This window comes from Microcaecilia unicolor, chromosome 10, assembly GCF_901765095.1.
Source record: "Microcaecilia unicolor chromosome 10, aMicUni1.1, whole genome shotgun sequence".
In the NCBI taxonomy this organism is placed as follows: Eukaryota; Metazoa; Chordata; class Amphibia; order Gymnophiona; family Siphonopidae; genus Microcaecilia; species Microcaecilia unicolor.
Window position 1 is genome coordinate 108237105 of NC_044040.1, and position 24679 is coordinate 108261783.

Below are 24679 nucleotides of genomic sequence, written 5' to 3' on the forward strand. Positions count from 1 at the left end.
TTCATTGCCCCTGGTACAAAATAAGTACCTGAATATATGTAAACCACTTTGAATGTAGTTGCAAAAACCTCAGAAAGGCGGTATATCAAGTCCCATTTCCCTATCCCCTTTCCCTTCAAGGACAAGCAGGCCGTTTCATTCTCACAAGTGGGCTGACGATCTGTGCTAGCTCGGGAACTGGCATAATGCATAGCAAAAAGGAAAACATTTTTTTTTTTTTTTTTGCTAGAGCCTTCTGGTGTGCGTGCCACACCGCGCATGCACGGAGTGCCTTTCCACTCGCTGTGCGACCGTTCTCAGCTTTTTCCTCATGAGGAGCAGAGGTTCTTTCAGCATCTCTTCATTCTGCCCGGGAAAAAGCCTTTTCAAGTGCGTTATGGCTGTTTTTTCACCCCTTTTTCTTATTTTGTTTCTTTAAAAAAAAAAAAAAAAAATATCTCTTTAGTTTCTTTTGCCCGAGTTTTTCATATTTTTTTCGGCGAAGGCTGCATTTAGGCTTGCTTGGCTGGGGTTTCCCCTGTTTTTGTGCCTTTACTTTTTTTCTTCGTCACAATCGTGGCTTTTGATTTTGCCGAATCCTTCTTCCCTTCCGTGTCATCGAAGACTCCCAGTGGCTTTAAGCGTTGTACTCGGTGCAACCGGGTCATCTCAGGTACGATTATACACTCTATTCAGTGCCTTGGGCCCGATCATAGCCCTGCAAATTGTATCCTTTGTCTTTGAATGAAGACAAGGCTGCAAATTTCCGAAAAGGCTCAAACTGAAAAACCTTTTGGTGCTCGGTCCGGTTCTTCGACATTGGTATTGAGGTTGGCGTCATCGGTGTCGAGGGAGGCATTGGCATCGGGGAGTCACTGGATGGCTTCTGTGTAACCCAGAGACACTGGGAGTAGTGAGGCATTGAGTGGGTTTACACGTTGCGAGGCCCCCTGGGACAGACAGACCCTACCCCGAGGCGATGTGAGAATTCCATGTCGTACTGAGGAGTCTTGGTGAGGTGCATTCGGTGAAGGACAAGAAGCACCAAGACTGTTCTCCTTCGACACATGGTACTGGAACCTCCGGGACGTCGAGGGATGTGGCACCCGAGAAGTGTTGGCGCCGGAAGGAGCACTCCCACCTCTATTGAAGGGGTGCTGTCGCGCGTGTCTCCCAGCAGCTGAGATCCTGCTCCCGCACCCCAGACGGTTAGGCAACCTGATACCACACTGGACCCTCAACCTTTACCGATGGTGGCTCTCAACGAGCGACTCTGGGCCTTGCTTCCAGAGATCTTGGAGACTTTTATGCAGCTATATGCAGTGGCATCAGGGGTGCCTGCACCAACTATGCCTTACGCTGTGGCCCCCTCTTGTGCCCAGCCCGTGGTGCCGCCCCCCAACTCCGGCGCCACGTTTGGTTCCTGTGTTGACTACCATCCAGGCCGGTTTGCCTTCGATGTTGGTGGAGGAAGCTTTGCCGGACTCGAGGCAGGAACCCGACCTGTCAACGTTCTCAAGGCCACCGGTCCTCGATGTTGGGGTGGGCCCCAGTCTCTGACATCCTTGAGTGAAGTGCTGTCTGATACTGAAGAGGAGCACTCGTGGGAGTCTGAGGAGGATCCCAGGTACTTTTCCTTCGATGAGTTTTTTGGGATTCATTCTGAACCTTCCCCTCCACCTGAGAGATGACTGTCTCCACCTGAGAGCCTCTCTTTCACCTCTTTTGTGTGGGATATAGCTGAGGCCACACCCTTCCCCATAGAAGTGGAGTATGAGCCCAGGGCTAAGATGCTTGAGGTCCTGGACTACACCTCTCTACCTAAGGAGGAAGTGGTAACTCCTTTGCATAAGGTACTCAAGGCAGTCCTCGTGTGGAACTGGGTGTCCCCTCTGTTTGTCCCTGTGGTCCCCCCAAAAATAGATACCCAGTATCGGATCCACGGGAACCTGGGTTGGCAAGGTTTCAGTTACCCTAAAACTCCATGGTGGTGGATGCTGCTCTGAAGAGAGCCAAGAGTACTAGAGACTATGCTTCGGTTCCCCCAGGCAGAGAAACTAGAACCTTGGACTCTTTTGGGAGAAAAATGTATCAGGCCACTACGCTCATCGCCCGTATTCAGTCGTACCAGCTCTTCATGAGTGTCTACTTGCGGAACTTGGTGAGGCAGCAGTCTGACTTGGTCAATGTGCTCCCTCTGGAGCAAGCAGGCTGATCCTTTTCGCCAGCTGGTCAATCAGCAGAAGGCGTGTCGCAAGCTTTTGGCAGGGGCACTTACAACACTTTTGACTTGGCATCCAGAATCTCTGCCCAGAGCATAGCAATGTGCAGACTGTCATGGCTGCGCGTCTCTGACTTGGTCTGGCAGAGAATGGCGGATGCCCCTTGCAGGGCGGATAATCTTTTTGGAGAGAAGGTTGAGGAGCTGGTTGACCAGATCAAAAAGCACACTGATGCTATGTCTTCTGTATCTCCCGCTGGGCGCCTTCTGTGACCAACTCATCTAGGAGGTATTTTGGTGGAACCCGGAGTAGTACTTATGCCTTCTCTAGGCGTAGGTATGCTCTGGCTGCTCGCCAGCCTTCTCAGGCTACACCCCAGCGTTCTCGTCAACAAGCGTGCGCCTAAGGCCTGTGCTGTTCCCCAGCTAATGCAGTGGACAGGCTTTTGGCTGGCTCCAGCAGAGTGTAGCCACCATAAATGTCCATGCCAGATGACTTACTGGTTGGGGGGAGATTACAATTTTTTCACAGAAGGTGGCCTCTCATAACCTCCGACCGGTGAGTTCTTCAAATAGTTTGGCTAGGATACATCCTCAATTTGATATCCAAACCTCCAAATTTCCTACTTAGAGCTCACTGTTTCAGCTCTCAGCAACAGCAGGTACTTGCTGAGGAACTCTCCGCCCTTATAAATGCCCATGCGATCGAACCCGTTCCACCAGGGGAAGAAGGGCAGGGGTTCTATTCCAGGTACTTCCTTGTGCGTGGGGGTTGGGGGAATGCGTCCAATCCTAGACCTAAGGGCCCTGAACAAATTTCTAGTCCGAGAAAAGTTCAGGATGGTTTCCCTGGGTACCTTTCTTTCCATGATTTAGAAAAACGATTGGCTATGCTCTCTGGACTTAAAGGATGCATACAGCCACATTGCAATACTTCCAGCTCACAGGAAGTATCTTCAATTTCAGCTGAAAACACATTTTTCAGTACTGCATACTGCCTTTTGGCCTTGCGTCAGCTCCCAGGGTATTTACCAAATGTCTAGCAGTCGTTGCAGCGTCACTTCGCAGACTGGGAGTGCATGTGTTCCCTTATCTCGACAATTGGTTGGTAAAGAGCACCTTGGAGGAGGGTGCTCAGGAGTCCATGTGGAAGACTATTCAGGTGCTGGAACTTCTAAGGTTTGTAATAAACTACCCCAAATCCCATCTCCACCCTGTCCAATGATTGGAATTTATAGGAGCTCTGCTCGACACACGGACATAAGTAACATAGTAACGTAGTAGATGACGGCAGAAAAAGACCTGCACGGTCCATCCAGTCTGCCCAACAAGATAACTCATATGTGCTACTTTTTGTGTATACTTTACCTTGATTTGTATCTGTCTTTTTCAGGGCACAGACCGTATAAGTCTGCCCAGCACTAGCCCCGCCTCCCAACCACCAGCCCCTTGATTTGTATCTGTCTTTTTCAGGGCACAGACCGTATAAGTCTGCCCAGCACTAACCCCGCCTCGCAACCACCAGCCCCGCCTCTGCCATCCAATCTCTGCTAAGCTCCTGAGGATCCCTTCCTTCCAAATAGGATTCCTTTATGTTTATCCCACGCATGTTTGAATTCTGTTACCGTTTTTATCTCCACCACCTCCCGCGGGAGGGCATTCCAAGCATCCACCACTCTCTCCATGAAAAAATACTTCCTGACATTTTTCTTGAGTCTGCCCCCCTTCAATCTCATTTCATGTCCTCTCGTTCTACCGCCTTCCCATCTCCGGAAAAGGTTTGTTTGCGGATTAATACCTTTCAAATATTTGAACATCTGTATCATATCACCCCTGTTTCTCCTTTCCTCCAAGGTATACATGTTTAGTTCAGCAAGTCTCTCCTCGTACGTGTTGTAACACAAATCCCATACCATTCTCGTAGCTTTTCTTTGCACCGCTTCAATTCTTTTTACATCCTTAGGAAGATACGGCCTCCAAAACTGAACACAGTACTCCAGGTAGGGCCTCACCAACGACTTATACAGGGGGCATTAAAACCTCTTTTCTTCTGCTGGTCACACCTCTCTCAATACAGCCTAGCAACCTTCTAGTTACGGCCACCGCCTTGTCACACTGTTTTGTCGCCTTCAGATCCTCAGATACTATCACCCCAAGATCCCTCTCCCCGTCCGTACCTATCAGACTCGCACCGCCTAACACATAAGTCTCCCGTCAATTAGAAGAGGCAGACAGAGTACTGTGTCTTATGAGCCCTTCCCTTATAGTGTGCACCATGCAATTTGTGTTCATCAGTATATCTTAAAAGATAAGCATAACTCCCAATAAACATGTGGATAAAGGTGAGCCAGTCGATACTATGTATGGATTTTCAAAAAGCATTTCACAAAGTACCTCATGAAAAACTCCACAGGAAATTGGAAAGTAATGGAAGAGGAGGTAGCGTTCTATTGAGGATTAAAAGGTAGGGTTAAATGGTCAGTATTCTCAATGGAGAAGGGTAGATGTGTTCCACAAGGGTTTGTGCTGGGCCCACTGCTTTTAAACATATTTATAAATGACCTAGATATGAGAATAATTAGTGAGGTAATTAAATTTGCCAATGACACAAAAGTTATTAAGCCACAGGAGAATTGTGAAAAATTGCAAGGCGACCTTATGAGACTGGAAGACTGGGCATCCAAATGGTAGATGTTTAATGTGAGCAAGTGCAAAGTGATGCATGTAAGAAAAAGGAACTCGAACTATAGTTACGTGATGCAAAGTTCCGCGTTAGGACGACCTTGCATCACCGACCAGGAAAAGGATCTAGGAGTCATCATTGACAATACTTTGAAACAATCTGCTCACTGTGCTGAGGCGGCAAAGAAAGCAAATAGAATGCTAGGTATTAGGAAAGGAATGGAAAATAAAAATGAGGATGTTATAATGCCTTTGTATCGCTCAATGGTGCAACTATGCCTTGAATACTGTGTGCAATCGACAACACGTCTCAAAAAAAGATATGGTGGAATTAGAAAAGGTACAGAGAAGAGCAATGAAAAGGATAAATGGGATAGATAAATTAGGCCTTACCTGCTAATTTGCTTTCCTTTAGTCCCTTCGGACCGGTACAGAATGTGACTGATGGGTTGTGCACGCCTTCCAGGAGGTGGAGACTGAGAAAAAAAAAACCTGGCGCAGCAGTCCTTCCTAAAGCTCTGGAAGGCTCAGATGCGCTCGTCGAGAGCCGCCATAGCATAAGGCTGCGGGGCCAGTGGAGCAATCGGTGGCAGAATTTTGAGGCTCGGGAACAGAAACCAGATTACTGGGAGGCAGACACGTCGGCACCTCCTGGAGGGGGAGCGGTCATCCCGGCCCCAACGTTTCTCACGTGTCGAATCCTTCGACACCCCAGAGCTCCCGGCACTGTGTTTCAAGAGGGAACAGTGACTGTACTTCTTAGCCTTCACTTTACATAAGTAATCCCACACTGGGAAAAGACCAAGGGTCCATCGAGCTCAGCATCCTGTCCATGACAGCGGCCAATCTAGGCCAAGGGCACCTGGCGACCTTCCCAAATGTACAAACATTCTATACATGTTATTCCTTGAATTGTGGATTTTTCCCTAGTCCATTTAGTAGCGGTTTATGGACTTGTCCTTTAGGAAACTGTATAACCCCTTTTAAATCTCTGTGAAGCTAACCGCCTTCACCACGTTCTCCGGCAACGAATTCCAGAGTTTAATTATGCGTTGGGTGAAGAAACATTTTTTCTGATTTGTTTTAAATTTACTACACTGTAGTTTCATCGCATGCCCCCTAGTCCTAGTATTTTTGGAAAGCATGAACAGATGCTTCACATCCACCTGTTCCACTCCACTAATTATTTTATATAACTCTATCATGTCTCCCCTCAGCCGTCTCTTCTCCAAGCTGAAAAGCCCTAGCCTCCTTAGTCTTCATAGGGAAGTCGTCCCATCCCCGCTATCATTTTAGTCGCCCTTCGCTGCACCTTTTCCAATTCTACTATATCTTTCTTGAGATGCGGCAACCAGAATTGAACACTGGAGCGATACAACAGCATTATTAACATCCTCACACCTGTTTTCCATACCTTTCCTAATAATGCCCCACATTCTATTCGCTTTCCAAGCCGCAGCAGCACACTGAGCAGAAGGTTTCAGTGTATTATCGACGACGACACCCAGATCCCTTTCTTGGTCCGTACCTCCTAAAGTGGAACTTTGCATGACGTAGCTATAATTCGAGTTCTTTTTTCCCCACATGCATCACCTTGCACTTATTCACATTAAAAGTCATCTGCCATTTAGCCGCCCAGTCTCCCAGTCTCGTAAAGTCCTTCTGTAATTTTTCACAATCCTGTCATGAGTTAACGACTTTGAATAACTTTGTGTCATCAGCAAATTTTATTACCTCGCTAGTTACTCCGATCTTTAGCACAGACCCCTGAGGAACCCCACTAACTACCCTTCTGCATTGTGAATACTGCCCATTTACCCTACTCTCTCTTTCCTATCCTTCAACCAGTTTTTTTTTCAATTTTATTTATTTAACAATTTACATATATTAAAACAAGCAAAAATCTACTTGTCGAGAAATATCACTGTTCAAATATATAAAGAGACAAATTAATATTCATGCAATTACAGACAGTATGTTAGTTAAAGTCCTCATTGGTGAGGTTCAAAATTTTTAATATGGATTCTGATAAGAAATAAGGAAGCTTTTCTTTATTGGATGCTCATAACAGATACCTTCTCCTATATATAGTGCTATATATTAATTACTCCCTTGTCCTTTTGTAGCCAGGAACGAAGAAAGTTGTGCCGGCTCATAAAACACACATTTATTAGATTGATATTTTACTAGGCATTTGCACGGGTACTTTAGAAAAAAACGTACCTCCTAACTGAATTACACCAGGCCTCATAAGTAAAAATCTATGTCTACGTTTTTGAGTCTCCTTGGTCAAATCAGGGAAGAGACTAACTCTTAAACCAAGGAAGCTCTTGTCTTTATTTTGGAAGAAAAGTCTCATCAGCCAGTTCTTGTCTGGTGACAAGGCTACTGTGGCAATTAAAGTAGAAGCTTTAACTAGGTCAGTATCTGAGGATTCCAATATCAATGAAATATCTAATTCTGACTTCTCTTGAGACACTTGGTGTTTCAGAGCAGGTAATATATTTGTGTAAATGGTGGGACCATTTTCTCTGATCCTTCAACCAGTTTTTAATCCACAATAGGACATTTCCTCCTATCCCATGACCCTCCAATTTTCTATGTTGCCTTTCATGAGGTACCTTGTCAAATGCCTTTTGAAAATTCAGATACAGAATATCAACCGGCTCCCCTTTGTCCACATGTTTGTTTAGTCCTTCAAAGAATTGAAGTAAATTGGTCAGGCAAGATTTCCCCACACAAAAGCCGTGCTGACTTGATGTCAGTAATCCATGTCCTCGGATGTGCTCTGTAATTTTGTTTTTGATATTAGCCTCTACCATTTTCCCCGGCACCGACGTCAGACTCACCGGTCTATAATTTCCCGGATCTCCCCTGGAACCTTTTTTTAAAATCGACGTTACATTGGCCACCCTCCAATCTTCCGGTCCCACGCTCGATTTTAAGGATAAATTGCATATCACTAACAGTAGCTCCGCAAGCTCATTTTTCAGTTCTATCAGTACTCTAGGATGAATACCATCCGGTCCAGGAGATTTGCTACTCTTTAGTTTGCTGAACTGCCCCATTACGTCCTTCAGGTTTACCGTGAAGTCAGTAAGTTTCTCCGATTCGTCCGCTTGAAGTACCATTTCCAACACCGGTATCCACCCAAATCTCCTCGGTGAAGACCGAAGCAAAGAATTCATTCAATCTCTTCGCTACGTCTTTATCTTCCATGATCGCCCCTTTTACCTCTCTATCATCCAGCGGCCCAACTGATTCTTTTGCCGGCTTCCTGCTTTAATATTTGCTATGTTTTTTTTTGCCTCTAATGCTATCTTTTTTTTGTAATTCCTCTTGGCCTTCTTTATCTGCGCCTTGCATTTGTTTTGACACTCCTTATGCTGCTGCTTGTTATTTTCAGACTGTTCGAGCCTACCTTATTTATTTATTTATTGCGTTTGTATCCCACATTTTCCCACCTCTTTGCAGGCTCAATGTGGCTTACAGTACATCATGAATAGTGGAGAGTCATGTGCAGCAATGTGACGGCAGTAGTTCATGTCAGCAGGCAGGGGGGCACTAGGAATGCTCCTTTAGCGAGGCAGGCAGCAGTTGGGTGGAAGTCCATCTTCCTCTTCTCTATGCCGGCCACATTGTGGGATCATTGAATGTGCATGCAGACTTTCTCAGTCGCATCTCCGGAAAAGGTTTGTTTGCGGATTGGTACATTTCAAATATTTGAATGTCTGTGTCCGTGTCACCCCTGTTTCTCCTTTCCTCCGGAGTATGCATGTTTGGTTCGGCGGGTCTCGTGCGTCTTGTGGTGCGGGTCCCGTGCCATTCTCGTGGCTTTTCTTTGCACCGCTTCAATTCTTTTTTCTAAGGATGTTAAGGGAATTAAAGTGATGCGGGGAGGGGCTGCGAGGGTGGTATGGGATTTGCGTTGCAGGACGTGTGGGGAGAGACTTGCTGAGCTGAATATGTGTGCTCTGGAGGAGAGGAGAAACAGGGGTGATGTGATGCAGACGTTCAAGTGTTTGAAGGGTGTTGGTCTGCAGACGAACCTTTTCCGGAGATGCGAAGGCAGTAGAACGAGAGGACATGAAATGAGATTGAAGGGGGGGGGGGGGGGGCAGACTGAAGAAAAATGTCAGGAAGTATTTTTTCACGGAGAGAGTAGTGGATGCTTGGAATGCCCTCCCGCGGGAGGTGGTGGAAATGAAAACGGTAACAGAATTCAAACATGCGTGGGATAAGCATAAAGGAATCCTGTGCAGAAGGAATGGATCCTCAGGAGCTTAGTCGAGATCGGGAGGCGGGGCTGGTGGTTGGGAGGCGAGGACAGTGCTGGGCAGACTTGTACGGTCTGTGCCAGAGCCAGTGGTGGGAGGCGGGGATAGTGCTGGGCAAGACTTATACGGTCCTGTGACCTGAAGAGCTCAGGTACAAATCAAAGTAGGGTATATACAAAAGTAGCACTTATGAGTTTTTTTGATGGGCAGACTGGATGGACCGTGCAGGTCTTTTTCTGCTGTCATCTACTATGTTAGTATAAGAAATAAACAGTATTACAGAGGATTTTGGGTGCATGATATTAGTATAACAGCAAATATTCAAGAAAGTGCTGGATATATGTGAAGTAGTTCACGTTTGTTGGTCTTTGTGGTGTGCCTTGTTAAATAGATGGGTCTTCAATAGTTTGCGGAAGTCAGTTAATTCATAGATCGATTTTAAGTTGTGCAGCAGCGCGTTTCCAAAATTGTGTGCTCAGTAGGAAAGGTTGATGTGTGCATTAGTTTTTATTTAGGACCTTTGCAGTTGGGGAAATGAAGATTGAGGAATGTGTGGGATGATTTTTTTTAGCATTCCTGGATGGTAATTCTATCAGGTCTGACATGTAGGCTGGGGCACGTTCGGAGAACCTTCTGTCCCTTGCTTCCAAGGTTCGGACATCGCTGCAAGTCACAACTAGGCAGATGTCGAGGTTGTTGGGCCACATGGCTTCCACAGTGTCTGTTACACCCATGGCACATCTTCACATGAGGTGTGCTCAATGGACCCTGGCTTCAGTGGTTTCAATCCACGTGGAGTCTGGAAAATGTCATTCATGTGTCCTCCATGCTTGTACGCTCTCTGCAATGGTGGGCATTTTGATTCAATCTGACCTTGGCATTACCATTCCAAATTCCTCAGCCGCAAAAAGTTTTGATGATGCATGCATCTCTCCTGGATTGGGGAGGTCATGTAGATGGGCTTCACACCTAAGGAGCTTGGTCCAGCCAAGAAACAAATATTCAGATCAATCTCTCGGAGCTCCAAGTGATCTGGAGCACTCTCTGGGCTTTCAGAGATAGGCTATGCAATCAAATTATCCTAATTCAAATCAGGTTTGCGATGTATTACTCCAACAAGAAGGTGGGGGGCACCGTTTCACACCCTCTGTGTCAGGAAACCTTCCAGATGTGACTTTGGGCATGCCGTCATGGTGGACAATTCAGTCAAATCTGACCTTTGGATTAAATTTCCTCAGCCACAAAAAATTCTGATGACGGATGCTTCACTTTGGGTAGGGGGCTCATGCAGATGGGCTTCACACTCGGGGAGCCTGGTCCCTGCAGGAAACGTGTCTTCGGATCAACCTTCTGGAGTTCCGAGCGATCTAGAATACTCTAAAGGCTTTCAGAGATGGTTGTCCAACCAAATTATCCTAATTCAAACAATCAGGTTTTGATGTATTACACCAACAAGCAGGGGGGCACTGGATCTTGCTCTCCGTATCAGGATGCTGTCTGGATGTGGCTCTGGGCATGCCGTCATGGCATGTTTCTCCAAGCCACTTAACCCTCCATTGCCCCAGGTACAAATAAGTACCTGTATATGTAAGCCGCATTGAGCCTGCCATGAGTGGGAAAGTGCGGGGTACAAATGTAACAAAAAAAAAAAGCCACTTTTTTGGCAGGCATAAACAATGGCTCTGTTTGACAGACTGAGCAGAATAATGCAACCTCTTGAGTGGTCTCTGAATATGGGCATAGCCCGCAAGATCTTCCGAGCATGGGGCACCCCCTCGGTGGATCTTTTTGCCACTCAACTCAATCACAAGGCCCCTCAGTTCTGTTACAGGATTTCAGGCTCATGACAGACTAGCGTCAGATACTTTTCTCCTTCATTGGGGAACAGGCCTTCTGTATGCATATCCTCCGATACCACTAGTGGGAAAGATTTTGTTGAAACTCAAGGAAGACCACGGAACCATGATTCTGTTCGCACTCTACTGGCTGCGACAGATTTGGTTCCCTCTTCTTCTGGAGTTGTCTTCCGAAGAATCATGGAAATTGCAGTGTGTTCCGACCCTCATCACTGAGAACAAAGGGTTGTATCTATAACCCATCCTCCAGTCTCTGGATATGATTTCCTGGATGTTGATAGTCTAGATTTGCTTCCATGGGGTCTTTCAGCGGGTGTCTTTGAGTCTTGCTGGCTTCCAGGAAAGATTCCACTAAGAGATGTTACTCTTTTAAATGGCAGAGGTTTGCTGTCTGGTGTGACAGCAAGGCCTTAGTTCCCGTTCTTGTCCTAACACAGACCCTGCTTGAGTACCTTCTATACCTATCTGAGTCTGGTTTTTAAGACCAACTAGGGTTCACCTTAGTGCAATTAGTGCTTATCCTCAGCGGGTAGAAGGTCAGCCTGTCTCTGGACAGCCTTTAGTTGTTCGCTTCATGAGAGGTTTGCTTTTGTCAAAGCCCCCTGTCAAACCTCCACCAGTGTCATGGGACCTCAATGTTGTTCTCACCCAGTTGATGAAAGCTCCTTTAGAGCCACTGAATTCCTGCCATCTGAAGTACTTGACCTGGAAGGTCATTTTCATGGTGGCTGTTAATTCATCTCATAGAGTCAGTGAGCTTCAGGCCTTAATAGTTTACGCAGCTTATGCTAAGTTTCACCACAATAGAGTAGTCCTCCGTACGCACTGTAAATTCCTGCCAAAGGTAGTTTCGGAGTTTCATCTGAACCAGTCGATTGTCTTAACGTTTTTCCCCATCCTCATGCCCATCCTGGCAAAAGCAGCTTTCACATATTGGACTGCAAGAGAGTGTACATGGAGCGGACGAAGCCCTTCAGACAAGTCTGCCCAATTGTTTCTCTTTAGATATCAACAGGAGGGTATTCGCCATCGGTAATCACACCATTTCCAGTTGGCTAGCAGATTGCATTTTCTTCACTTATGCCCAAGTTGGGCTGACTCTAGAGGGTCATGTCACTTCTCATAATGGCAGAGCCGTGGCTGTGTTGGCGGCTCAGTTAAAGTCAGCCTCCTTTGAAGAGATTTGCACGGCTGCAATGTGGTCTTCAGTCCACATATTCGCATCTCACTAGTGTCTTGAGCAGGATACCCGACTAGGCAATCAGTGTTGCAGAATCTGTTTGTGGTTTAGAATCCAACTCCACTCTCCTAGGCCTGTTTTGTTCTGTTCTGTGCTGCACTCTCAGCTAGTTTGTATATAGTTTCAGGTTAGTCTACGTTACGTCCTTGTCGTTGCGAGACCCAATTTACCAATATTTGTTGTTTTTGGTGAGCCTGGATGCTGGGATACCTCACTTGTGAGAATGATAGTGTGCTTGTCCTCGGAGAAAGCGAAGATACTTACCTGTAGCAGGTATTCTCCGAGGACAGCAGGCTGATGATTCTCTCAATCCCTCCCACCGCCCCTTGGAGGAGTTTCTTTTCTTTTCTTTATGCTTTTGGATTAAACTGAGGAGCTCGATCGCACGGTGTTTGGGAAGGTATTCCGTGTGTGTGCAGTGAAGCGCGGCACGCGCGCCAGAAGGCTGTAGCAAAAATGTTTGTCCTATTATGCTGGTTCCCGGTTCAACTTGGATCGTCGACCTTACTTGTGAGAATGATCAGGCTGCTGTCCTCGGAGAATACGTGCTACAAGTAGGTATCTTCGGTTTATACATGCTTATACATGCTATCAAGATTTCTGCTTTGTGCATGGCCCATGGCCCAGATGGTTTGCCTCTTGAGTTTTATACACAGCTGTGACCTTTGATGGCTTCTCTTTTGGTGGAGATCTATAGTGATTCTCTAGCTAAGGGGATCTTTTCGCGTACTATAAGGGGGGGCCACTGTGCTCCCTATCTTGAAACCTAATAGAGATCTCCTTCTCACCACTCTTGTCTCATTACTTAATGCAGATGTAAAGTTGTATGCAAAGATTTTGGTCAACCGATTGTTGGGTGTTATACTCAAGTTGGTGAGCGTTCACCGGGCAGTTTTTGTGAAGGGGAGGAACGCAGTGGCTAATATGAGGTGGCTCTTTTGTTCCATGGAAACTGTTAGATCTCAGCAGCTTGATGCTCTTCTGGTAGGCTTTTATATAGGAAAAGCTTTTGATAGTCTCATGGCCATACCTCTGGGAAATGTTAATATGCTATGGTTTCCGAAGTCCCATTTTACAAATGATTGAACTACTTTATTCTGGTCAGTGGGTTCAGGTTCTGGTAAATTGCCTATTGTTGCCAAGAATGCCTATCTAAAGGGGAATGCAATAGGGATGTCCCCTTTCCTCAGTGCTATTTCTCCTGTGTATGCAATCTTCAGCATTAAAATTGGCTTGTCAGAGTTTAAACTGATACTGTTTGCCAGTGACCACCTTATGAGCCTATACATCTCCTGAGGTTTCCTTCCCTAAAACTTTGGATGTGCTCTTGAGGTATGGACAGTTATATCCGAGTTGTGGATAAATGTAGACAAATCTGAGGCATTGTGCTTGACAAGAGGGCTTAGACCTGTGGTGGTGGTGGTGGTGGTGGTGGGGGGGGGGGGGGGGACATTTCCCCTGCACTGGGTGAGGATTCAAATATTTAGGCCTTTTCATTCCTAGGGATTTGTCTCGCCTTTATACCTCAAATATTAACTCACCCTCCACAACGCAAAATGTCTCTGTGATCGCTGGGCTCCCCTTCCTCTGTCGTGGGGTGAGATTGCTTTATTCAGAATGGTGATACAAAGTTTTTTTTAGGGTACCAAAATACCTCGCCTTGTCCTTAGATATTTGCAACTCCTCTGCAAAGACGGATGCTTGGGACTCCCCTAACTTGCATGCCGCATGTCAATTGTGCTGTGCCTGGTATTGGATTTTTGAGTTTTGTAACTATCAGTTTGAAAGCAATTTGGGAGGTGATTTGACTATCTTATTGGATCCATCCTCGCTATAGTGCTTTACCCTCCAATTGTATCAATAGAAATCAAACAAAATAAAACATGGAAAAGAAAATAAGATGATACCTTTATTATTGGACATAACTTATCATCTTATTATCTTTTCCATGTTTTATTTTGTTTGATTTCTATTGATAACCTTAAGTGTGGACTAACACGGCTACCACACTCACCTCCAATTGTAAAAACCATATTCTCCTACTTATGAAATGGTCCTGGATGATTTTGAGAGAGAAGTATGGCTTACAATTTTCCATTTCTAAATATTTACCCTTGATGGGTAATAAGGATTTTCATTCTGGGCTGACTGATCCGCTTTTTCAGCAGTGGGTGTCCCGAGGTTTGACTTTATTACAGCATGCTCTTGAGGATAATGAACTGCAAATGTTATCTTATGAAACAGTACGGACAACCTATTTGCTATAAGCTTGAGACTGGTATGCTTATCAGCAGATGCAACATTATATTACAACACTACACACTTACCTGGTGGATATTTTGGAATCTGAACCATAACCGGCAGTTTGTAAAGCGCTGGTAGGTCGATGATATGCTGGGCTGCAGAAATCGATTATTCTCCGAGGACAAGCAGGCTGCTTGTTCTCACTGATGGGTTGACGTCCTCGGCAGCCCCCTCCATCGGAAAGTTTACTAGCAAAGGCCTTTGCTAGTCCTCGCGCGCCCATGCGCACTGCGCATGCGCAGCCGTCTTCCCGCCCGAAACCGGCACGAGCCGGCCAGTCTTCTTTCGTCCGCGCTCGGTACGGTCGTGTTACGCCGTTCGTGCCCCAGAGAGTCGACCTCGCGCGTCCTTTTCGACGTGTTTTCTCTTGTTTTTTCTTTCAAAAAGTTCGGGAAGCGCTCCGGAAGACCCTTTCGGGTTTTCTGCCCTTCCCGTAATTTTCTCAGCTTTTGCCCCGTAAGTTTTCTTTCGTTGACGGGGTAGGCCTAGTTTGGCCTCGGTCGAGATTTTTCTCCCTCTAAATTTTGGTGCTTCAAATTTCGCCATTTCGGCTTTTGATTTCGCCGGCGTGATTTTTCCGCCCATGACATCGAAGCCTTCCAGCGGCTTCAAGAAGTGCACCCAGTGCGCCCGGGTAATCTCGCTCACTGATAGGCACTCTGCGTGTCTTCAGTGTCTAGGGGCCCAGCACCGCCCTCAGAACTGCAGTCTGTGTTCCCTGTTACAAAGGCGGACTCAGGTAGCGAGATTAGCCCAGTGGAACGTTTTGTTCTCGGGCTCTTCGTCGACATCGGCACCGGAGGCATCGAGTGCATCGACGTCGTCAGCGTCCGGACCATCTTCCTTGGCTGCCGCTCCATCGACTGCATCGAGGCATCGGATCTCTGCATCGGCGCCGAGGCATCGGGCGACTGCATCGACGTCGGTGGTACCAAGACTTCGTCTGCTGATGTCGTCGGACGGAGGTGCATCGTCAGGAGTGCAGGTGAGGGCTGTCCATTCCCCTGCTGGTGGCGGTGAGCCTTCGGGTGGGTCTCCCCCTACCCTGAGGGCTCCTGCGGTACAGCCCCCCCGGGATCGACCCTCTTCGGTCTCGGCCCCGAGGAAGCGACGGATGGATTCTACGTCCTCCTCGTCGGTGCCGGGGAGCTCCGGTGACATGCTTCGGAAGAAGTCAAAGAAGCATCGACACCGGTCTCCTCCCCGTGTCGGCACCGAGAGCTCTGGGTCGCCGAGGGATTCGGCACCCAGCAGGCATCGGCACCGAGAGGACCGCTCACCCTCTGTTCAGGAGGTGTCGATGCGCTCCACTCTGGACAGCCCGGAACAGCCTCCTCGCCTGGAACAGGTTCTGACGTCGACGCCTGCATCGACCTCTCAGCCTTTTTCTGCAGCCACTCTGAACGAGAGCCTCCGGGCCGTTCTCCCAGAGATTCTGGGAGAGCTGTTGCGCCCTACCCCTCCGGTACCGGCGGTGCTTGCGCCTCCGGTACCGTCGAGCGTGGCGCCGGCTGGCCCATCGCCCAGGTTGAGGTCCCCGACGCACGCGGTACCGACCGCGGCCACCTCCCAGGAGGGCTCCCCGACTACGTCGGCGGAGGGAGCTTCGCCGATGCGGGCCAGGGAGTCTACCTCTCGACGCCCCCATCGTGGACGTGGCTCCACGGAGTCGAGCAGGGCGAGGTTGCAGACACAGGTCCGTGAACTTGTGTCTGACACCGAGGGTGAGGCCTCGTGGGAGGAAGAGGAAGATCCCAGATATTTCTCTGACGAGGAGTCTGAGGGTCTTCCGTCTGATCCCACTCCCTCTCCTGAGAGACAGCTTTCTCCTCCCGAGAGTCTGTCTTTTGCCTCCTTTGTCCGGGAGATGTCTACGGCCATCCCCTTCCCGGTGGTTGTGGAGGACGAGCCCAGGGCTGAAATGTTTGAGCTCCTGGACTATCCTTCTCCACCTAAGGAAGCGTCCACTGTTCCCTTGCACCATGTCCTGAAAAAGACATTGCTTGCGAACTGGACCAAGCCATTAACTAATCCCCACATTCCCAAGAAGATCGAGTCCCAGTACCGGATCCATGGGGACCCAGAGCTGATGCGCACTCAGTTGCCTCATGACTCTGGAGTTGTGGATTTGGCCCTAAAGAAGGCTAAGAGTTCTAGGGAACATGCTTCGGCGCCCCCGGGCAAGGACGCTAGAACCTTAGACTCCTTTGGGAGGAAGGCCTACCATTCCTCTATGCTCGTGTCCAAGATCCAGTCTTACCAGCTCTACACGAGCATACACATGCGGAACAATGTGCGGCAGTTGGCGGGCTTGGTTGATGCTCTTCCCCCTGAGCAAGCCAAGCCTTTTCAGGAGGTGGTCAGGCAGCTGAAGGCGTGCAGAAAATTCCTGGCCAGAGGAGTTTGACACTTTTGATGTTGCGTCCAGGGCCGCTGCTCAGGTGTGGTGATGCGCAGGCTCTCATGGCTGCGTGCCGCCGACCTGGAGAATAGAATCCAGCAGCGGATTGCGGACTCGCCTTGCCGTGCGGACAATATTTTTGGTGAAAAAGTCGAACAGGTGGTAGAGTCTCTCCACCAGCGGGACACCGCATTCGACAAATTCGCCCGCCGGCAGCCTTCAGCTTCTACCTCTACAGGTAGACGATTTTTCGGGGGAAGGAAGACTGTTCCCTACTCTTCTGGTAAGCGTAGGTACAATCCTCCTTCCCGACAGCCTGCGGCCCAGGCTAAGCCCCAGCGCGCTCGCTCTCGTCAGCAGCGTGCGACTCAGCAAGGCCCGCGGCTCCCCAGCAAAAGCAAGGGGCGAGCTTTTGACTGGCTCCAGCAGAGCATAGCCGACATCCAAGTTGTCCGTGCCGGGCGACCTGCCAGTCGGAGGGAGGTTGAAAGCTTTTCACCAAGTGGCCTCTCATAACCTCCGATCAGTGGGTTCTGCAAATAGTCCGGCAGGGTACACCCTCAATTTGGCCTCAAAACCTCCAAATTGTCCACCGGGAGCTCAGTCTTACAGCTTCCAGCACAAGAAGGTACTTGCAGAGGAACTCTCCGCCCTTCTCAGCGCCAATGCGGTCGAGCCCGTGCCATCCGGGCAAGAAGGGCTGGGATTCTATTCCAGGTACTTCCTTGTGGAAAAGAAAACAGGGGGGATGCGTCCCATCCTAGACCTAAGGGCCCTGAACAAATATCTCGAAAAAGAAAAGTTCAGGATGCTTTCCCTGGGCACCCTTCTCCCCATGATTCAGCAAAACGATTGGCTATGCTCTCTGGACTTGAAGGATGCCTACACACACATCCCGATACTGCCAGCTCACAGACAGTATCTGCGATTTCAGTTGGGCACACGCCACTTCAGTACTGTGTGCTACCCTTTGGGCTCCGCTCTGCGCCCAGGGTGTTCACCAAGTGCCTAGCTGTGGTAGCAGCGGGTGCTTCGCAGGCTGGGGGTGCACGTGTTCCCATATCTCGACGATTGGCTGGTGAGAACACATCCGAGGCAGGAGCCCTGCAGTCCATGCAGATGACTATTCGCCTACTGGAGCTACTGGGGTTTGTGATAAATTATCCAAAGTCCCACCTTCTTCCAGTGCAGAGACTCGAATTCATAGGAGCTCTGCTGGATTCTCGGACGGCTCGCGCCTATCTCCCAGAGACGAGAGCCAACAACTTGTTGTCCCTCGTCTCGCGGGTGCGAGCGTCCCAGCAGATCACAGCTCGGCAGATGTTGAGATTGCTGGGCCACATGGCCTCCACAGTCCATGTGACTCCCATGGCCCGCCTTCACATGAGATCTGCTCAATGGACCCTAGCCTCCCAGTGGTATCAGGCCGCTGGGGGTCTAGAGGACGTGATCCACCTGTCCACGAGTTTTCTCAAATCCCTGTATGGTGGACGATTTGCTCCAATTTGACTCTGGGACGTCCCTTCCAAATTCCTCAGCCACAAAAAGTGCTGACCACGGATGCGTCCCTCCTGGGATGGGGAGCTCATGTCGATGGGCTTCGCACCCAAGGAAGCTGGTCCCTCCAGGAACGCGATCTGCAGATCAATCTTCTGGAGTTACGAGCGATCTGGAACGCTCTGAAGGCTTTCAGAGATCGGTCTGTCCCACCAAATTATCCAAATTCAGACAGACAACCAGGTTGCCATGTACTATGTCAACAGCAGGGGGGCACCGGATCTCGCCCCCTGTGTCAGGAAGCCGTCAGCATGTGGCTCTGGGCTCGCTGTCACGGCATGGTGCTCCAAGCCACATATCTGGCAGGCGTAAACAACAGTCTGGCCGACAGGTTGAGCAGGATTATGCAACCTCACGAGTGGTCGCTCAATTCCCGTGTGGTACGACAGATCTTCCAGGTGTGGGGCACCCCCTTGGTGGATCTCTTCGCATCTCGAGTGAACCACAAAGTCCCTCAGTTCTGTTCCAGGCTTCAGGCCCACGGCAGACTGGCATCGGATGCCTTCCTCCTGGATTGGGGGGAGGGCCTGCTGTATGCTTATCCTCCCATCCCTCTGGTGGGGAAGACTTTGTTGAAACTCAAGCAAGACCGAGGCACCATGATTCTGATTGCTCCTTTTTGGCCGCGTCAGATCTGGTTCCCTACTACTACTACTAACTAGCATTTCTAAAGCGCTACTAGGGTTACGCAGCGCTGTACAATTTAAACATAGAAGGACGGTCCCTGCTCAAAGAGCTTACAATCTAAAAGACAAGAGAACAATCTAAAGACAAGTGAACAATCTAGAGGACGAGTGAGCAGTTAATCTAATAGAGGGGATAGATTGGGGCATTCTGTCTATCTAGAGCGGTTAGACGCCGAAGGCAGCATAGAAGAGGTGAGTTTTAAGCAGAGATTTGAAGATGGGTAGGGAGGGGGCATGGCGTATGGGTAAAGGAAGATTGTTCCAGGCATAGGGTGAAGCAGGGCAGAATGAGCGGAGCCTGGAGTTGGCAGTGGTGGAGAAGGGTACTGAGAGAAGGGCTTTGTCCTGTGAGCGGAGGTTACGGGCGGGAACATAGGGGGAGATGAGGGTGGAGAGGTAGTGAGGAGCCGCAGACTGAGTGCACTTGTAGGTGAGGAGGAGGAGCTTGAATTGTATGCGATATCTGATTGGAAGCCAATGAAGTGATTTGAGGAGAGGGGTGATATGAGTATATCGGTTTTGGCGGAATATAAGACGTGCAGCAGCGTACTGAACTGATTGAAGGGGGAATAGATGGCTGAGTGGGAGGCCGGTGAGGAGTAAGTTGCAGTAATCAAGGCGAGAGGTAATGAGAGCGTGGACGAGAGTTCTGGTGGTGTGCTCAGAGAGGAAAGGGCGAATTTTGCTGATGTTGAAGAGGAAGAAGCGACAGGTCTTGGCAGTCTGTTGGATATGCGCAGAGAAGGAGAGGGAGGAGTCGAAGATGACTCCGAGGTTGCGGGCAGATGGGACGGGGAGGATGAGGGTGTTATCAACAGAGATAGAGAGTGGAGGAAGAGGAGAAGTGGGTTTGGGAGTTATCCTCCGAAGAACCGTGGAGATTGGAGTGTTTTCCGACCCTCATCACACAGGACGAAGGGGCTCTTCTGCATCCCAACCTCCAGTCTCTGGCTCTCACGGCCTGGATGTTGAGGGCGTAGACTTTGCCTCTTTGGGTCTGTCACAGGGTGTCTCCCGCATCTTGCTTGCTTCCAGGAAAGACTCCACTAAGAGAAGTTACTTCTTTCATTGGAGGAGGTTTGCCGTCTGGTGTGACAGCAAGGCCCTAGATCCTCGCTCTTGTCCTACACAGACCCTGCTTGAATACCTTCTGCACTTGTCTGAGTCTGGTCTTAAGACCAACTCCGTAAGGGTTCACCTTAGTGCCTTCAGTGCATACCATTACCAAGTGGAAGGTAAGCCGATCTCAGGACAGCCTTTAGTTGTTCGCTTCATGAGAGGTTTGCTTTTGTCAAAGCCCCCTGTCAAGCCTCCTACAGTGTCATGGGATCTCAATGTCGTTCTCACCCAGCTGATGAAACCTCCTTTTGAGCCACTGAATTCCTGCCATCCGAAGTACTTGACCTGGAAGGTCATTTTCTTGGTGGCAGTTACTTCGGCTCGTAGAGTCAGTGAGCTTCAGGCCCTTGTAGCCCAGGCTCCTTACACCAAATTTCATCACAACAGAGTAGTCCTCCGCACTCACCCTAAGTTTCTGCCAAAGGTAGTGTCGGAGTTCCATCTGAACCAGTCAATGGTCTTGCCAACATTCTTTCCCCGTCCTCATTCCTGCCCTGCTGAACGTCAGCTGCACACATTGGACTGCAAGAGAGCATTGGCCTTCTATCTGGAGCGGACACAGCCCAACAGACAGTCCGCCCAATTGTTTGTTTCTTTTGATCCCAATAGGAGGGGAGTGGCTGTAGGGAAACGCACCATATCCAATTGGCTAGCAGATTGCATTTCCTTCACTTATGCCCAGGCGGGGCTGGCTCTTGAGGGTCATGTCACGGCTCATAATGTTAGAGCCATGGCTGCGTCGGTAGCCCACTTGAAGTCAGCCTCTATTGAAGAAATTTGCAAAGCTGCGACGTGGTCATCTGTCCACACATTCACATCTCATTACTGCCTGCAGCAGGATACCCGACGCGACAGTCGGTTCGGGCAGTCAGTTCTTCAGAACCTGTTTGGGCTTTAGGATCCAACTCCACCCCCCGAGGGCTCTGTTTGTTCTGTTCCAGGCTACACTCTCAGTTAGTTGGTAAATTTTTTAGGTCAATCTCAGTTATGTCCTCGCCGTTGCGAGGCCCAATTGACCATGGTTGTTGTTTTGAGTGAGCCTGGGGGCTAGGGATACCCCATCAGTGAGAACAAGCAGCCTGCTTGTCCTCGGAGAAAGCGAATGCTACATACCTGTAGAAGGTATTCTCCGAGGACAGCAGGGTGATTGTTCTCACAAACCCGCCCGCCTCCCCTTTGGAGTTGTGTCTTCCCATAAATGTATTGTCTTGCTACATACTGGACTGGCCGGCTCGTGCCGGTTTCGGGCGGGAAGACGGCTGCGCATGGGCGCGCGAGGACTAGCAAAGGCCTTTGCTAGTAAACTTTCCGATGGAGGGGGCTGCCGAGGACGTCAACCCATCAGTGAGAACAATCAGCCTGCTGTCCTCGGAGAATACCTTCTACAGGTATGTAGCATTCGCTTTATGTCCCCACTTCAGAGAATAGTGGCTCAATTGACCCGAGACTATGGACCCTATATGCTGGAGGCTTGTCTCGACAGTCTGAAGGAATGGACCATTATTGTCACATAAAATTAAGTTCTTGCAACTTAATACTAAGTTCCTTATGCAAATGTTTATACATCCCTCTTGAGCTGGACCTTATAAGACTTGGAGACTGGGCATCCAGATGGCAGATGACGTTTAGTGTGTGCAAGTGGAAAGTGATGCATGTGGGAAAGAGGAACCCGAACTATAGCTACCTGATGAAGCTTCCACATTAGGAGTCACTGACCAGGAAAGGGATCTAGGTGTCGTCATTGATGATACGTTGAAACCCTCTGCTCAGTGTGCAGTGGTAGCTAAGAAAGGAACTAGAATGTTAGGTGATATTAGGAAAGGAATGGAAAACAAAAATGAAGGCAACTCGAATATTATGTGCAGTTTTGGTCACCACATTTCAAAAAAGATATAGTGGAATTATAAAAAGTACTGAGAACGGTGACGAAAATGATAAAGGGGATAGGACGGACTTCCCTTTGAGGAAAGGCTGGCTAAAGCAGCTAGGGATCTTCAGTTTGAAGAATAGACGGCCACGGGAGATATGATGGATGTCTGTAAAATAATGAGTGGAGTGGAACGGGTAGAAGTGAATCATTTGTTGACTCTTTCCAAAAATATTAAGATGGGGGGGGGGGGGGGGGGGACAGAATGAAGCTACAAAGTAGTAAATTTAATTGAAAACATTTTTATTAAATTTTTTGGAAAATCCAACTATGAATTACAACATTTGTTCATTCCCCCCACCCTCCTCATTTACAAACATCCCCGTTCCATTACAGCGAGAGATACATCACATTATATCTACCGTCCAAAGCTAAGCTAATCCTTTTGTCGTAATAATAATTAGCATCCGCTTAAGTGGAATATTTCAGACCCTTTCTAAAAACATATCTTATAATGCGCAGATTCGCAGTTGTCTTCTCCATCAAATACAATTGTATTGACAATTACATTTTTCTCCCTTCTCCTAATACCCCCCCCCCCCCCCACTCCCCTTTCCCCTCTTGCCTCCCCCCTTCCCCTCTTCCCCTCAAGGCCAGGTGTTCCTATGCGGAGAGTGATTGTTACTTGCTCCTTGCTGATGGTACTCTGTTTCCCTCCATAAACCTCCTAATTGATTGAGAACAGTACTGCGTGCCCTTGGGGCTAAAACTTGTATGTAAGCTTTCCATATTAGATAGAACTTTTTTTGTTTCTTAAAGTTCCATTGAACTTCTCGCAGCTCCATGAATAACAACGCATGTATTCTATTACGCCATTGCCAATATGAAGGCGCCTCTTGACAGACCCAATTTGTTAAAATGCATTTTTTCCCTATTAAAAACGCTCTGTACATTAAAAGATCAAGATGGGCATCACTGGTACCTCCTATTGTCTCCTTTCCTAGTAACACATTTTCTGGGCTCATTGTGATAGGTCTGTGCAATATTTGTGTCAGAAACCTATGTATCCCCACCCAGAATTGTTGTATATTGGGGCAGTCCCACATGGCGTGAAAGTATGTACATTGTGGTCCTCCACACTTACCACATTGTGGGGAGTCTATTCCTCCCATATGATACAGTCTATATGTGGAGGTATAGGCCCGAAACAATACTCTGCCTTGGCACTCTCTTAACTCTGCATTACTTATTCTCTGCGGAATATGCCTCATACTACTCAGTACTCTTTGTGCAGTGATTCCTTTTTTTAAGTCTTCTGTCCACTTCTCCTGTAAGTGTGTTTGCATTCTATGTGATATACTATGCATGTCGTCTCTGTATTAAGGAAATGGTTATAGGTTCCTCTGAGGGTACCTCAAACAATTTTTCTATCATGGTAAGTACATCAATAGCTAGAGATTGGTGTGGTAGACTTTCAATATAATGTGAGATCTGTCGATATGCAAATTTGTCTAACCACTGAAGCTCCCCTAAACCTAACGATTCCAATTTTTTGACACCCCCATCTGACTCCACAATGTCCTGGAGGAGGATAAGCCCTTTTTGCTGCCATCGTCTAAATCTTGGACCGTCTGTACCCGGTAAAAATTCACCATTCCCTATTATAGGTAATAGTCTACTATGGTGTTCATCAAACTTCCAAAACCTGCCCAAATCTCGCCATACCAATCTAAGAGGTCTGATCACTACATTCCTCCGTAAATGTGCTGGCAACATCTTTAGCTTTGCTTGTAGCACATATTGTAATTTCAGGGGGTGTACCCACTGCTCTTCCATCGTCCTTGGGGTATAATGTGAGGTTCCCAACAACCAGTCCCCTATATGCCTCAGCAAACTCGCTTTGTTGTAGCGTGTTAAATCTAACACCCCAAATTCTCCTCGACTCCATGGGTCCAATAGGTTTTGCCATTTGATCTGTGGGCGTCTCCTATTCCAAAAGAATTTGGAGAGGAGGCCCATCAGCTTTTTCCAATCTCTTTGAGTTAGATACAGTGGTAGGATCTGAAAACAATACAGCTACCTTGGAAACATGATCATATTATACAACAAGATCCTCCCTGATAATGACAATGGTAGATTTATCCACCTCTCTAGCATCTGTTTTGTATGTTCTAACAATTGAGCTATGTTTAGTGAATACAATTTGGCCGGATCTCCTGGCAGCTGTATGCCAAGGTATTTAAACGAACAATTCGTTCTCTTAAAGGGGCACCCTAAGTTCGCCCATTCCTCCTCAGACATCCATAATGCCTGGGTCTCAGATTTATCTATGTTTAAGCAAAATCCTGAATAATCCCCATATTCCCTAAAAAGTTCCAAAAGTGTTGCCAATGAGTCTTTTGGGTTCCTAAGAATGACTAACAGATCGTCCGCAAATGCTGAGATTTTAGATTGTTCGGTGCCTATATTTACTCCTTGTATCTCCTCTAA

General features: G+C 48.1%; 1 protein-coding gene across 1 annotated transcript in view; it reads left to right on the plus strand.

Moving 5' to 3' along the window:
* The first annotated feature begins 1229 nt into the window (after positions 1-1229).
* The window catches only part of STAG1 (stromal antigen 1), a 1758022-nt gene continuing 1734572 nt past the window's right edge, over positions 1230-24679 (plus strand). The window contains 2 exon segments of the mRNA XM_030215628.1: positions 1230-1521; positions 1720-1832. Of these exon segments, the coding sequence (XP_030071488.1) occupies positions 1230-1521; positions 1720-1832 (405 nt within the window).